The sequence below is a fragment of the Cucurbita moschata genome, unplaced genomic scaffold, assembly GCF_002738365.1.
Source record: "Cucurbita moschata cultivar Rifu unplaced genomic scaffold, Cmos_1.0 Cmo_Scf00003, whole genome shotgun sequence".
NCBI lineage: Eukaryota > Viridiplantae > Streptophyta > Magnoliopsida > Cucurbitales > Cucurbitaceae > Cucurbita > Cucurbita moschata.
Genome location: NW_019268519.1, coordinates 511,442 through 525,306, shown reverse-complemented (window position 1 = coordinate 525,306; position 13,865 = coordinate 511,442). Strand labels below are relative to the sequence as shown.

Sequence of the window (13,865 nt, the reverse complement as noted above, 5' to 3'; positions counted from 1 at the left end):
AAAAAATTAAAAAATTAAAATTATTTTATATATTTAATATATAAAATTTTAATAGATTCAAAAATTTCAATTTTAGTATTAAAAATAAAATTTCAAGATATAATGGTCTTAGTACCGAAAGAGTAAAGTCGTAATTTCATTTTTTTTTTCGGACTTCAAATATTAGTTTATTTATTTGGTTAGATTTCATAGACTAAATAAATATTTATTTTCCTTTTTCATTAATTTTTGTTGGGTTAATGAAATATAAAATATTTAAAATCTTTATTTTAATGATTGCCATTCCTCCATCCCATGAACTTCCAGCCTGAATCCAATCTTATTTCCCAAACTACCCTTCTCACCTTCCAAAAAGTTTCTTTTTCCCACAAATACTGTACCCATAAATACATCCGAATATAAATAGTTGTTATTTTAATATTTCTGTGTATGATGAGATTTAACTTTATAATTACCGTAAGATGTCGAATAAATTATTGAATAATGGCAAATAAAGTACAATAACCCATATTTTATTGTTTTAATTAATGAATAATTAGTACCGAAAGAAATCAATTATTTAAATAATTGGTGGAAGATTTTAAGGATGTGAGGAGGTGAGGGTAAATAGGGAAGGAGAATTTTGGAATTAAGATAGGACCACTCAGTACTTTGTAAATTACTGTGAATGAGCGAGCATTTTTTTCTCCTCAATTTTTGTATACGTGTTGTCCACCCACTCGACAGTGACAATACAAACGTGAACGACATGGTATTCTATATTGCGTCTATTATGTAAAAATATGTGTATTTTGATAAAATATTACCGACTAATTCCATAAATAAATATTAATTATAAAATTTAAGAAAAACTAAAATAAATTAGGGACGAAACATTCGAGAATTAAATTAAGGAAGGATTTAATATATTTTAGGAAAAGTGTTGGAAGGGTAGGATCGTCATTTCGGTCCCAGAGGATAGTGATGCCACGTTGAATTAAATTCTCCAGCGGAGACATATGAGAATGTGTAATAAAAGAAGCTTTTTGGAACAGAAAAATGCGAAATCGGCAGTTGCAGGCGTAGCCGGTGGGGGAGAGGTCGCGCTCTTTCTCTGCACGCCGCCCCCGGTGGGCGCCAAGTCCCGCTCATATTATCACTTTCACGCTCTTATCCTTTCTTCTCAATCCGATTACCCAATCCTTTTCATATCCCCCGATTTTCTCTTCTTCTCCATCTTACTCTCTTAGTCTCCCACCTATAAAACACCCCATTTCTCTCTCTTTCTCTCTCTATACATATATATATCTGTATCTATCTGGCTATATTGCTCTCTCGCTGTTATTTCTTCCGAAGAACGCAATCACTAGGTGTTTCTTCTTCATGGGGTTCTTTTGAGGTGCGGGGTTTGTTTATATTTCTGAGTATTGCTTGATCTGTTTATGTTTTCCTTTCATACCCAATTTCGCTGGCATTGAATTTATTATTTGGGTTATTTGTTATTTGATTGCATTTATTGCCTGCAAGCTGTTTGTGGAAATGCTTTGGTTAAAAAAGTTGATGATTATGAGTCCTGTGTTAGTTGGGTGAGTTTATTTGCGATAATTGCGCGCATCGAATTTGGATGAGTCGATCTTTGTTTTATTTGTGCTTTCTCCCACAACTGAGCTGCTTTGCGGTTGCCATTTTGTTTTATTATTGAATCTTGTTCATCATTTTCACATTGATATTGCTTCCCGTGTGTATTGGAAATATGTATGAACTATTCTCGTTTCTGGGTGTGCAGATATATTTCTATTTTTTCTGTGTTCTTTGCTGATTTTGGTGAATTGAGATGCCGGGAATTGTCGTGGATGAAATTAATGAAGAAAGGGCTGTGAATAAACATAACGGTGCTTCAGTTCATATGGAAGAGTCGTATGGAAACAAGTCGCCTAGGAGCGGGTTGAGTGTTCAGAGCCATGGAAGTGTTAATGTTGATTTCCCTGTTGATGGCTTGGTTGACACCTCTATTGAGAAGCTTTATGAAAATGTCTATGATATGCAAAGTTCAGATCAGTCTCCTTCAAGGCGTAGCTTTGGATCAGATGGTGGGGAATCCAGGATTGATTCCGAACTGAATCATCTTGTAGGAGGAGAGATGAGGGAGGTAGAGATAATAAAGGAGGAAGAAGACATTGTAGAGAGGACTGAAAATGATTTTCCCAGTGATTCTGTGAAAGATTTACCATCTGTAGAGAATAAGAACACAGAAAATTCCCAACCTGGAAGCTCAAGACGCCTTTCTTCTGGAAAAAAAGCTTCTCACTTGCAATTGGATCACGAGACATCTCCAAAATCAAGTCCCAGTGGCAAGGATTTGTCTGATAAGCCCCCTATTAGCAGAAAGAATGAAAAGAGTTCGAAAAAAACTAGTCCGGTTGCTTCTAACTCGAAGAAACAAAAAGATTCACCTTTGAGAGGCTCGAAAATACTTAATGGAACTGAGGATTTCAATGAATCAATGATGGATAATCCTGATCTAGGACCCTATCTGCTTAAGCAAGCTAGGAGTTTAGTTTCTTCAGGGGAGAATCTGCAGAAAGCTCTTTTATTAGCTCTCCGTGCTGCAAAAGCTTTTGAGCTATCTGCAAATGGGAAACCGAGCTTGGAACTCGTTATGTGTTTGCATGTTACAGCAGCTATTTACTGTAGTCTAGGCCAGTACAGTGAGGCAATTCCTCTGTTGGAGCATTCCATTGAGATTCCTGCCATCAAGGAAGGCCAGGAACATGCGCTGGCCAAATTTGCAGGTCACATGCAGCTAGGTGATACCTATGCAATGCTGGGCCTACTGGAAAATTCTCTAATCTGTTATACAACTGGGTTAGAGGTGCAGAAACAAGTCCTTGGAGAAGCAGACCCCAGAGTTGGTGAGACCTATAGGTATTTAGCCGAAGCCCATGTTCAAGCTTTGCAATTTGATGAGGCTGAGAAGTTTTGTCAAATGGCTCTCGATATACACAAAAAGAATGTCGGTCCTGCTTCTCTTGAGGAGGCTGCAGATAGGAGGCTTATGGGTCTCATATGTGAAACAAAAGGAGATCATGAAGCTGCGCTCGAGCATCTAGTTTTAGCCAGCATGGCTATGGTGGCAAATGGCCAAGAGACTGATGTGGCTGCAGTTGATTGCAGTATTGGAGATTCATACTTATCCCTGTCCCGTTACGACGAGGCTGTTTTTGCTTACCAGAAAGCTCTCACTGTTTTCAAGACCACCAAGGGAGAAAACCATCCAACAGTTGGTTCAGTATATATTCGTCTTGCTGATTTATACAACAAGACTGGAAAAACGAGGGAGTCGGTATCGTACTGTGAAAACGCCCTTCGAATTTATGAAAAGCCTATCCTTGGGATTCCTCCTGAGGAGATTGCTAGTGGTCTTACTAATGTTGCTGCTATTTATGAATCAATGAATGAAGCTGAGCAAGCAGTCAAATTATTACAAAAGGCACTGAAGATATATAGTAACGCCCCTGGACAGCAAAGCACCATTGCTGGAATTGAAGCCCAGATGGGTGTGTTGTATTATATGTTAGGGAGCTATTCTGAGTCTTATGACTCCTTCAAGAACGCAATTCCAAAGCTTCGCAACAGCGGAGAAAAAAAATCTGCTTTCTTTGGGATAGCTCTTAATCAAATGGGGCTTGCTTGTGTTCAGAAATATGCTATTAACGAAGCTGTGGAGCTATTTGAAGAAGCCAAGAGCATACTAGAACAAGAATACGGGCCTTATCATCCTGACACGCTCGGAGTCTATAGCAACCTTGCTGGAGCATATGATGCGATTGGCAGGTAATGTAACCATCCCTCTATTACCATACAATGATCAGTACTGTAATTGAAGTTGTCCTTTTCCCATAATCTCTGTCTGGAACTATGAAAATCTCCATAACCAAGTCCTTTTCGTTATTGTGCCACCGATATTCAGTATTTTCTGTGAGATCCCAAATCGGTTGGAGAGGGGAACGAAACATTTCTTGTAAGAATGTGAAAACCTCTCCTCAGTGGACGCGTTTTAAAACCTTGAGGGGAAGCCTGGAAGGGAAAGCTCAAAGAGGATAATATTTGCTAGCGGTGAGTTTGGGCTGGTACAAATGGTATCAGAACTAGACACCGGGCAGTGTACCAACGAGGACGTTGGGTCTCCGAGGAGGGTGGATTGTGAGATCCCACATCGGTTGGATAGGGGAACAAAGCATTCCTTAGAAGGGCATGGAAACATCTCCCTAGTGGACGCGTTTTAAAACCTTGAGGGGAAGTCCGAAAGGGAAAGCCCAAAGAGGACGATATCTACTAGCGGTGGTTTGGGCTTTGGGCTGTTACATTTTCATTAAGAAATGTTTAGAAATCTAGTCCTTTGAGCAACAGCTGATGCAACTCTACACGTTTTTCATACATTGATCAGTTCTCCTCCCATGACATTATACAGGTTGGATGATGCAATTGAAATGTTGGAGTATGTTGTTGGCATGAGAGAGGAAAAACTCGGGACTGCCAATCCTGATGTCGACGATGAGAAGAGGAGGTTGTCCGAGTTGTTGAAAGAAGCTGGTAGAGTTCGGAGCCGAAAGGCGAGATCGCTCGAGACTCTTCTTGATGCCAATACTCATCCTGTAAACAGTAAAGGTATCAAGGTTTGATAAAAAAATTATACACATCACAGGAGCGACATCGTTGCCGAGTTTAGATCTGATTCAAAATCATGGCTAATTATGGTCGAGTAGATACCTGATTCTTGAGGTTGTTCGAGTACTAGAATGTGACATTTCATTTTGTTTGCATTGTCGATTAAGCTATCTTGTATTGGTGTATGAAGTTATATTGTTCTGTATATTTTTACACGGAAGTGATGACATTATGATTTTGTATATCACATTCTTCTGGGGTTATAAGATTGTTCGATACAGGTTTTTAACGAGAACTCCGAGGATGATGTTCCTACATTTGTACCATAAATCACGAGACATATATCTTAACTAGTTAAACTATATTTATGTTGAAATTTGATAACATTAGTTTATTATTGGAGCATATATATAATATGTCTTGTAGCTCTAGTAGAAAGGGAAGGTCTACCAAGTCGTATGTCCAAGGGTGCAGGATTCTTCGAAAAAGTGCGGGCTGGCTCAGAGACCTGGGACCTTGACTTAGCGACGAATGAAGGGGAGTTTATAGAGTTCTCTCCCTCGGTGGTTTATGTAGTCGTTGGACGGCAGGAAGCTCGCTAATCTTCGTTTCCCCCTCTTTCCTTTTTCGATGAAATGGAAAGACTGAACTTAGTAGTCGACATTCTATAAGCGACTTGTAGAGTAGAGTTTACTACGAACCTTCGCCTTGAATCAAATATGGAGTAATAAATACAAAATAATAATGTATAATAAGCAGTTAAAATCTAAAAATACAATTTTTTTTAAAAAAAATTAAACTCTAGACTAGACAAATGTTCATACTTTTACTTTTTTGTTCAATTTTCGTTCAATTAACAAAAATAAAAAGGTTTATTTTATTTTATTTTATTTTTATTTTTTTTTTATTTTTATTATTCACAAATCAAAATAAAAATTGATACTGAAAAATAAATATTTTTTTTCGAATATATTAATTACCCTCGAAACCATTCGGTCTGCCTCGTTCGAGCGTATTACTTCTCTTTCGTGTTCATTGCTCTCGCCCACTGGATAGGTTTCTTTCTTCCACTCACAATTCCTCCGGTCGCTGACTGTTACAACATCTCGTTTGCTTCGTGGAAGGGACTGTACCTGTAACTATGGTTGAAAAATCTTCTAGTTCGTCATCTATTCTGGTTGATCAGCCAGTTGTAAGTTCGAAATCAATCTCATTGTTCGTTCCCCTCTTCTTTTTGCCTGTTCGATGTTCTGCAGCTTGTAAATGAATTGGCGTATTCATATATCTTTATTGGAATTTCGATTGCTTAGGTTCCAGGAGATGTGGTACTCGACCTCTCAAACATGACCAACGAAACCATCAAGCTTGGAGGCGGTCTTCGACAGGTATCTGTTAGGGTTCTATTGTTTTCAATGTTTGTGCATCTCCATATATGTCTCTGATCCCGTTTTAGCAACCATTAATTTCCTCAACGATTGTAGATTTAGTTTTCATAAACTTTTGAGCGGACAATCGAATGTACTTCAAATGTCGTTTAGTTTTCGACAATCAAAGTTCGCATTGTTGCATTTGCACTCTTGTTGTTTACGGGATTGTTTACCCTCGCTTTTTTTTTTTTTTTGCTTTCTAAAAACGATCTTTCAGGACCATGATGCTATTTCTGTCGCTAAAGTTGGAAAATTGAGGTTCTCAAAACCAAACAAATATTGGGTTGAAAGCTCGCAGAAAAGGGTCAGTAGCACCGACTCTCTTCAATCGATTATGGAGATCCTTATATTGTTTGTTGTTTCAGTTAACTTTCGTATTGTGAACTTTAACCGCTAGTTTCGGTGGGTTTCTTCAATTGAAACGACTATCAATATTATTCCCGTGTTAATAAAATGTGCTATTTTCCAGTATGTGCCATGTGCAGAAGATTGCGTACTTGGAATCGTGGTTGACTCTAGATCCGATGTAAGTGCTTCTTTATTATTGTTTGAATTAAATGTAATTGTTCAATTACGAAATAACTGGCTACTACTCTCTCTGATTGATTTTCTTGGATGGTTTGACCGGTATCCATGTCTAATGAATCTTATGGAAACCAGGGATGATTTTTCTGATTACCTTATTAATTATCATAGTATACTTTTTTTTTACTTTGTATGCAGAATTTTCTTGTTGACATAAAAGGTCCTTCATTGGCCTCTCTTCCTGTTCTTGCATTTGAAGGAGGAACAAGACGAAACATTCCCAAGTTCGAGGTGTGTATAAACTTTTGTGCGCATATTTTTGTTATATTAATCATATGACCTATAGTGGTTCCTGTCTTCCTTCTATAGAAGCCTTTATGCATTGTCAGTTCATTTATTATCCCGAGAGGTTATGCTTGTCTGTTTCTTCTTTCATCTTTTTTGGTGGGGATGGTTAAGAAACATCTTTTGCATATCAGTAAAGTTGTATTCTCTTACCCTTTTGAATTTGGCTTATTTTTTCTTTGCAATCCACTTACCTTAACTCAGGGATATGTGTCTATCATAAGTGTATTCAATTGAAATTACCAGTTTCACTTTTTTATCCTCCTTAAACATGCTTTCTTGATTCCCTGTCTTGTAGATGGGTGCCCTTCTTTATGTGCGGGTGGTGAAGGTAAACCCTGGTATGAATCCCGAGCTGGCATGCACTGATGGTTAGTTAAATCCTCCCTCTCTCAGCATCCAATAAATCGTTTGAAGGTTAAAACAGTCGATCGATATAATATAGTGATGTTCCTGTGAACTCATCCTCTGAAGAGGGGTGGGCAGGGCCTGCATACTTTATGCAAGTTCATGTTTCTCTTCAGTTTTTGGTTGTTGTGATTTACATGGAATTTCTCTCATGTGATTATCATTTTGCTTGATATAGCTAGTGGGAAAGCAGCTGGATTTGGCCTCCTAAAGGATGGTTACATCTTTGACTGTTCAACTGGCTTATCAAGAATGTAAGCTAGATTGCTTTTCTTAATTGCTCTTTCCCCCCCTTTAAGTCACTCTTCTAATCATTCATTCACATTGTTGATTTGGTCCTCTCTTCTAGGCTTCTAAGCTCGCCAACATGTCCTGTTCTTGAATCTCTTGGGAAGAAGCTTTCATTCGAGACGGCAGTTGGTATAAATGGCCGAGTTTGGGTATGTTTCTTCAATCCCTAGATTTTGTTGCTAGACATTGGTCGTTACTCTGTATAATTCTCTTCCCATGATCTCTTCTGGCACATATTAACCTTATATTTTCTTCAACAAAAAAATTTCTTTAATTGAAATATAAAATTTCTTTATTTGAAATATAAAATATGTACCGGAAGAGATTTTTCTTCAACAAAAATCTCTTCCGGCACATATTAACGTATGGAGCCGAGAGTATATATTTTAATCAATTGTACTATATTCACATTAACCTTACACAAGAGTCATATTATATTGTCGAAATTAGTCTTCACTCTTGTCATTGCCCTTCACTTTTACTGTTCTTTGAAATTTGAAAATGTAATTTCTTGTACCAATTTTACTAATAAATGAACTTTCTTATCTTGCTCATCTCTACTTTTCAGGTCAATGCAGATTCCCCGTCCACAACCATTGTTGTTTCTAATGCAATAATGAACTCAGAAACTCTGAGTGGGGTCCAACAGAGAATCATGGTGGACAAGCTCCTAAATAATTTAAAGCTATCAAGTTAAGTCTTGTATCATTTAGCTAATGGGTTTTAGGAAACAGTTGTTAATCAATTCTTTTCTCCTCTCCAACCAGAATTGAAAAAAAAAAAAAAAAATTGATTCAATTATATTCATTACCTCTCAAGTTTAATGGCAATGTGCTCCACTTCCCATGAGTTATTGGCTATTTGGTCCACAACCTCGAAAGAACTACGAGTATGAATTAAGCAGAACATATTAATCTTTCACAATTCAAGCTAGAAATTTCACTTCTTTGGATCGTATAGTTTTTAGAAACAAATTCACCAAATTCGTTGGATTCATTATGAATTCATTAATGTCTCGAGTAGCATTTTCATGGTTGATTGTACTCGTACGTCAATTTATAATTATGTATGAGACACGCTTTGTATATAGCAAAACTTGAGGCCAAGTACCAATATGTGAGATCAATTAGCTTGAAACTACCTACAAATCCAGGATTTCAAGAAGAAGAATAATTTCAAGAACAGTCATTTAGAAGGATTACTTAATTAAACATGTATTCACTAATTTGTTGTGAAACAAAAAAGAAAAAAAAAAAAAAGAAAGTAATTTTAAATAATAAAATGGGCCTTCCCCTTAAAATCAGTGTAATTTCGAAGGAAGCTTTTGGGAAATTCGGCAGGATATTCCATTCCATTTGGTGGGACATGAATATTGATGACATTTATCCGATTATTTATTTATTTATTTTTTCAATTTTCGACCCCAAAATAAATAAATAAATAAATATATAATAATAAGGCGCTTCGTAATGCGCAAAATCCAGTCTCTGCTCCAACGCGGGGATTTCACCTGATATTTCTTCCTCTTTTATCTTCCTCTCCATCTCTCAATTTCTTCCGTCCAATTCTTCGTTTGGTTCGGTTTTCGGTTCACTCCGTCCGTCCCTTTTCCCTCTCTCGGAGATTTCTTTGTGACCCAAAGGATTTGATGTGCAAAACTTGAAGGAACTACAATGGCGGCAACTCAATCGGCTCCTCCTCCATCAGATGACAATAACTCCCAGAATTCAGGTCTGATTCTCTTTTTCATTCTTTCTTTTTGCAATTTGGTTTCACTGTATAATGTTACTTGGATTTTGCCAAGTCGAAGCCTTGAGCTTCGGTATTGGCTTTTAGTTTTCTTCTCATGCAAGTAGTAGCTGAAGGTTGGTGTTTGTTTCAGCTCCAGCTCCTGCACGAGCTACGGTCGAGGATCGTGGAGATGAGATGGCGGAGGTTGAGAAGCAAACCTCCTCGCCATCTGTGTTTGTGAACTCTGAACCAATGAGAGAGGATCAGGTGCAAAATGCTGTGAAGTTTCTTCAACACCCAAGAGTAAGAGGCTCTCCTGTTGTTTACAGACGATCGTTTTTAGAAAGAAAAGGTCTGACGAAGGAGGAGATTGATGAAGCATTCAGGCGTGCGCCTGTAAGCCAATTCTTTTACCATTGAGATGTCTTATAGAATATTCGTTTAGCGTTGATTCCTTTGCGTATATGCACGCTGCTTCTAACTGCTGCTTTTTCTTTGGGCGTTGTGGGGGTGTGAAAACAGGACCCGCCCTCTAATGCACAGACAGCTACTGTGAGTCAAGGTGATGATTACTCCGAGGAATTAAAATGAATCTCTCTTAGTTTAGTCGGTCCATTTTACTTTGAGGAATAAGATAGAGCTCATTATTTTTTTCTTCATCTTCAGGCTATGTTTTGAGGATTATTGAGATACCATGATTCATATGTTTTATGCGCTTATTCATGAACAGATGGAAAGGTGAGCACAGTTCAGCCACAGCCCTCTATGCAATCTCTTCAACCAGTTGCCAGTGTCGCTCCGCCTGCTGCTGGTGGATCTAGTGGGGGTATCATCACGCGGTCTAGATTCCACTGGTCTCATGCCCTTCTCGCTGTAGGAGTACTGGCTGTTTCGGGGGCTGGAACAGCTATAGTAATTAAGGTAACCCTTCCATTGCATATAATTATTTCAAGAGCCAAACTTTCACTCTGTATGTTCTTGCTGTTGTATGAAGATTTCTGGCATGTGAATGCTGAACTTCTATATGAGATTTGACTGATGGTGCTGAGTGCTTCTTTTAATAACTCTATATTTGTAATGTTTCTGTAAGATCTGATTGATGTACTCTGTTTCAGAAATCTATTATTCCTAGGTTGAAATCTTGGGTGTGCAAAGTTGTGAAGGAAGATGATGACGCTGAGAAGAAAATTGATTCAAAACCAAGTGCAGCTGAGGAAGCAGCTGCTGCAGCCAAAGCAGCAGCAGCAGCAGCATCTGATGTGGCAAAGGCGAGTCAAGAGATGCTGTATGCAAAAAATGAAGGTGGTTTTAGCTATATTCTTCTGTCTCCTAATTCTTTGTGTTGTTTTGACTGACAAGATTTTTCAACAATTTTCAGAGAAAAAGAAGTTTGAGAACTGTGTCAACTTGTTGGATGCTCAGCTTGGGCAGATGAAGTTGATGCTGAATGCCATTCAGAAATTGGAAGGTACTACTGACTAGCTATCCGAGAGAAGAGTTTTTAATAAAGAAAAATGGAATTACTGTAACACATTCGAAGTTTTACACCTTTTTACTTGGATGGTAATGGTATTTAGATTTCAAGATCATAGGATATGCATGCGCTTAATTTGTACATCATGTGATTAAAACATATTTACAAATGACATTTCAGCTTTCAGAAATATTGAGTTTAGCTGATAGGTGCTCCTAATTCCATTAAAATTATCAGCAGAGAGAATGAATGGAAGAACTTCGTTATTGGTAAAGGAGATAAGCAAATCAGCGCCATGAAATATATTTGCGAATGATAGTTCAATTATCAGAAATATTGAGTTAATTATGAATTTTCTTAATTCTTGTATAATAATTGGTAGCAACCACGTATGGAAGAACTGCTACTGTTGATCAAGAAGACTACCGAATTGCTGCCATGAGTTCAAAGGTGAGAGCTAGAAGTGGTCACAGAATGAGCAACTTTTTCTGGCTTAAGATGATATCTTTGTTTTATAGTATCTGATCTCTTTTACTTGCTGAATTTTGACCCTCAATTCACTTGAGTATTTTGCAGCAGTCATATTCCAATGGCAAGGTGGACTATAGCTTGCAGTCAGGTTGGTTATTAGCAGTTTAAGTGTTGTTCTGTGTATAGTATTTTTTTTGTTTTGAAACACAAACGTCACTGTGATATGCCTAAAATTTTTATATGCAGCTACACCTTCCTTGTCTGCCACACCTTTTGAACCCTCAGTTGCACCGTATCCCAAGTCTTACATGGAGGTAATTTAATCTTCTATGTCACTTCTGGCTAATAAATTTCTTTTGTTCATGAGTATGTTCCCATATTAAAGCATGCTGTCTTCCAAGTAGATATGTAAACTTACACAGTCCAATCCTTCAAAAGCAAACTGGCTTCTATTTGGCAAATTGTTGCTACTATTGACTATTATTCATTGACCATAAAACACTTGTTTCCAAAATAAATAGGCAATTCAACTGAAAATTTCTTCAGATGAGAGAATTTGATTACCATGGTTTGACCTACGTAGTTGCAGATTTCTTATATGGCGCAGTTAATTGTTTATTAATAGTTAATTATTACTGCTGGTTATTGATGTGTTCGATAATATCTTGGTCAAGCTTTTTGTGTACTGATTCAAATTTCTTGTTTTTCTTATCAGACCATGGCCAACGTCCGGGGTGGAGAAAAACCCTCTAATATTAGAGTAAGTAATACATTGCTTGAGTGTAGAATAGACTTTGACCTTCAAAGTGGTTCCTTACATTAACACGTCATTAGTAAGAAGTCTGGCTTTTCCTTTGTGTTCGATATTTGTAATTCCATCAGCAAGGTGGTATTGGTATGCAGTTGGCTTTATTGGTTTGTTAGAAATGACATCATTACAATTGAATGGTAGTGTCCATGGGTCAAATTAATGCAAAAAATAGGCGGACATCTTTTTTTTTCTTTTTTTTTTCCTCTTAAATCGGAAACGGAGAAATCAAATCAATATCTTACACTGTGGACTAAATTGTAGTTGCGCATACCTTCTTTTGTTTGAACTCTTGGACTCCCCGTGAGACTTGTTCTAAGTTTTTTTAACATAGGCTTCCTTTCAGGACAGATGATTTACCTCCTAAACCAAATCAACAGCCATCAAATCCTCGCCTAGCTCCTAGAGCGAAGGTTGTTTGATGAAAGTTTTCCTTCAATTTATGGTCGTCGCTAGGGTCATTTTGACTCATAGGACATTACATTGAAATGAAGGGAGAAGTATTGAGTCATTCCTCTTAATTTTCATCGTTCACAGAATTTTGGATTGGATAATGGTTCCTTATTTGTGAGCTCATTTCAACATCGGAAATCATCTATGTTGATTAATTTCTCTTCGTGGTGGGAAATGGTTCCCCATTTTTCTTTGTAAATGTCATGAATTTTCATTTTTTTCTTTCTCGTTTTTTTTTTCTTTTAAAATCCATATATGTTTTAATTCTCTCTCCAATATGTGAATTTGGTTTGGTACACTTCTAATGGATGTCAAATACAGTGGTCGGACATTTTTCAGAAATGGATATTGTACTCGGGTATCTTTCATGAATCAACTGGCTATGCTTAACCACCCGCACCCCCCCCCCCCCAAAAAAAAAAAAAAAAAAAAACCTAGATCTTCCACAAGTAGGGAATTCTGCTATATATTTGTTTTAACTGTTCTCTTGTGAACTAAAACAAATAAATTGTTTACTAATTTTCCTTGTGTGTGAATGTAATAGCCTTGGGAGGTTGGTACGCAAAACAATTCTGCCTTTTTCTCCCAGACTCAAGAAGATGAAGGTTTGAATTACATGGTGCGAAACAATGGCGTTACCTATCAGAATGGTAACGCTTCAGTGCCTTGGTGGGAGAAGAGAAATGTTAATATTACAGAGAGCGACAATAACGAGTTGAAGACAGGCTCTTCCAGTGTATTCACTGCTGAGAAACCAGTTCAACGTACATGGGTTCCTCCTCAGCCTCCACCTGTTGCATTGCCAGAAGCAGCTGAAGCCATCCGACGTCCAAAACCAACTATCCAGAAAGAGCAGTTGACTGATGAACAGTTAGCAACCCAACCAAATGTAACTGATGAGTTGCAAAAAGCCACCAAAGTTTCTGAAACTGGAGGAGCGATCGATTCTGAGAGCTTGGGAGTGAGCTCAAGTGAGATACAAGTGGAAGAATACGGATCTGGAGGACAATGATCACGCATGAACTGCAGGTATAGTTTTATGAACTTTTTCCTTCTAAATTCATAGAAATAGATGAAAGAATGCTATATATCATTTCCTAAAAATGTACTTATACTTTGTTGCTTGGTCAAAATAATATCCTGTCGTGTTTTCCATTTATAGAATAAAGTTACAATATATTTGATTGTACACTGAAGTTTTGTTTTGTTTTGTTTTGTTTTCTTAAATCTTGTTCCATATCTGGATGTAGTAACTGGTGTTGAATCCCGGTTAAACTGTATTTCT

The 13,865-nt window shown here is 37.4% G+C and overlaps 3 protein-coding genes across 4 annotated transcripts; all 3 read left to right on the top strand.

Annotated features, from left to right (window-relative positions):
• Positions 1 to 1,034: 1,034 nt before the first annotated feature.
• LOC111438323 (protein KINESIN LIGHT CHAIN-RELATED 3-like) lies at positions 1,035 to 4,942 on the top strand. Of its 2 annotated transcripts, none has more exons than XM_023076222.1 (3): positions 1,035 to 1,378; positions 1,766 to 3,813; positions 4,451 to 4,942. In XM_023076222.1, exons 2-3 carry the CDS (start codon positions 1,814 to 1,816, stop codon positions 4,659 to 4,661), a joined length of 2,211 nt encoding a protein of 736 aa, XP_022931990.1. In that variant the 5' UTR covers positions 1,035 to 1,378; positions 1,766 to 1,813; the 3' UTR covers positions 4,662 to 4,942. The 2 variants fall into 2 exon arrangements, with proteins under 2 accessions (XP_022931990.1, XP_022931998.1); XM_023076230.1 differs by lacking the exon at positions 1,035 to 1,378 and adding an exon at positions 1,433 to 1,565.
• A 697-nt stretch (positions 4,943 to 5,639) lies between these two features.
• LOC111433176 (putative exosome complex component rrp40) lies at positions 5,640 to 8,492 on the top strand. The gene is made up of 9 exons (XM_023070134.1): positions 5,640 to 5,839; positions 5,958 to 6,032; positions 6,292 to 6,378; positions 6,544 to 6,600; positions 6,798 to 6,890; positions 7,243 to 7,315; positions 7,531 to 7,606; positions 7,702 to 7,792; positions 8,212 to 8,492. The coding sequence occupies exons 1-9, from the start codon at positions 5,789 to 5,791 to the stop codon at positions 8,338 to 8,340; spliced, it is 732 nt and encodes a 243-aa protein (XP_022925902.1). The 5' UTR covers positions 5,640 to 5,788; the 3' UTR covers positions 8,341 to 8,492.
• A 613-nt stretch (positions 8,493 to 9,105) lies between these two features.
• LOC111440852 (peroxisomal membrane protein PEX14-like) lies at positions 9,106 to 13,783 on the top strand. Its single transcript, XM_023077670.1, has 11 exons — positions 9,106 to 9,374; positions 9,526 to 9,770; positions 9,897 to 9,936; positions 10,105 to 10,295; positions 10,490 to 10,676; positions 10,753 to 10,842; positions 11,231 to 11,298; positions 11,425 to 11,467; positions 11,566 to 11,633; positions 12,035 to 12,079; positions 13,125 to 13,783. Exons 1-11 carry the CDS (start codon positions 9,317 to 9,319, stop codon positions 13,590 to 13,592), a joined length of 1,503 nt encoding a protein of 500 aa, XP_022933438.1. The 5' UTR covers positions 9,106 to 9,316; the 3' UTR covers positions 13,593 to 13,783.
• The last annotated feature ends 82 nt before the right edge of the window (positions 13,784 to 13,865 follow it).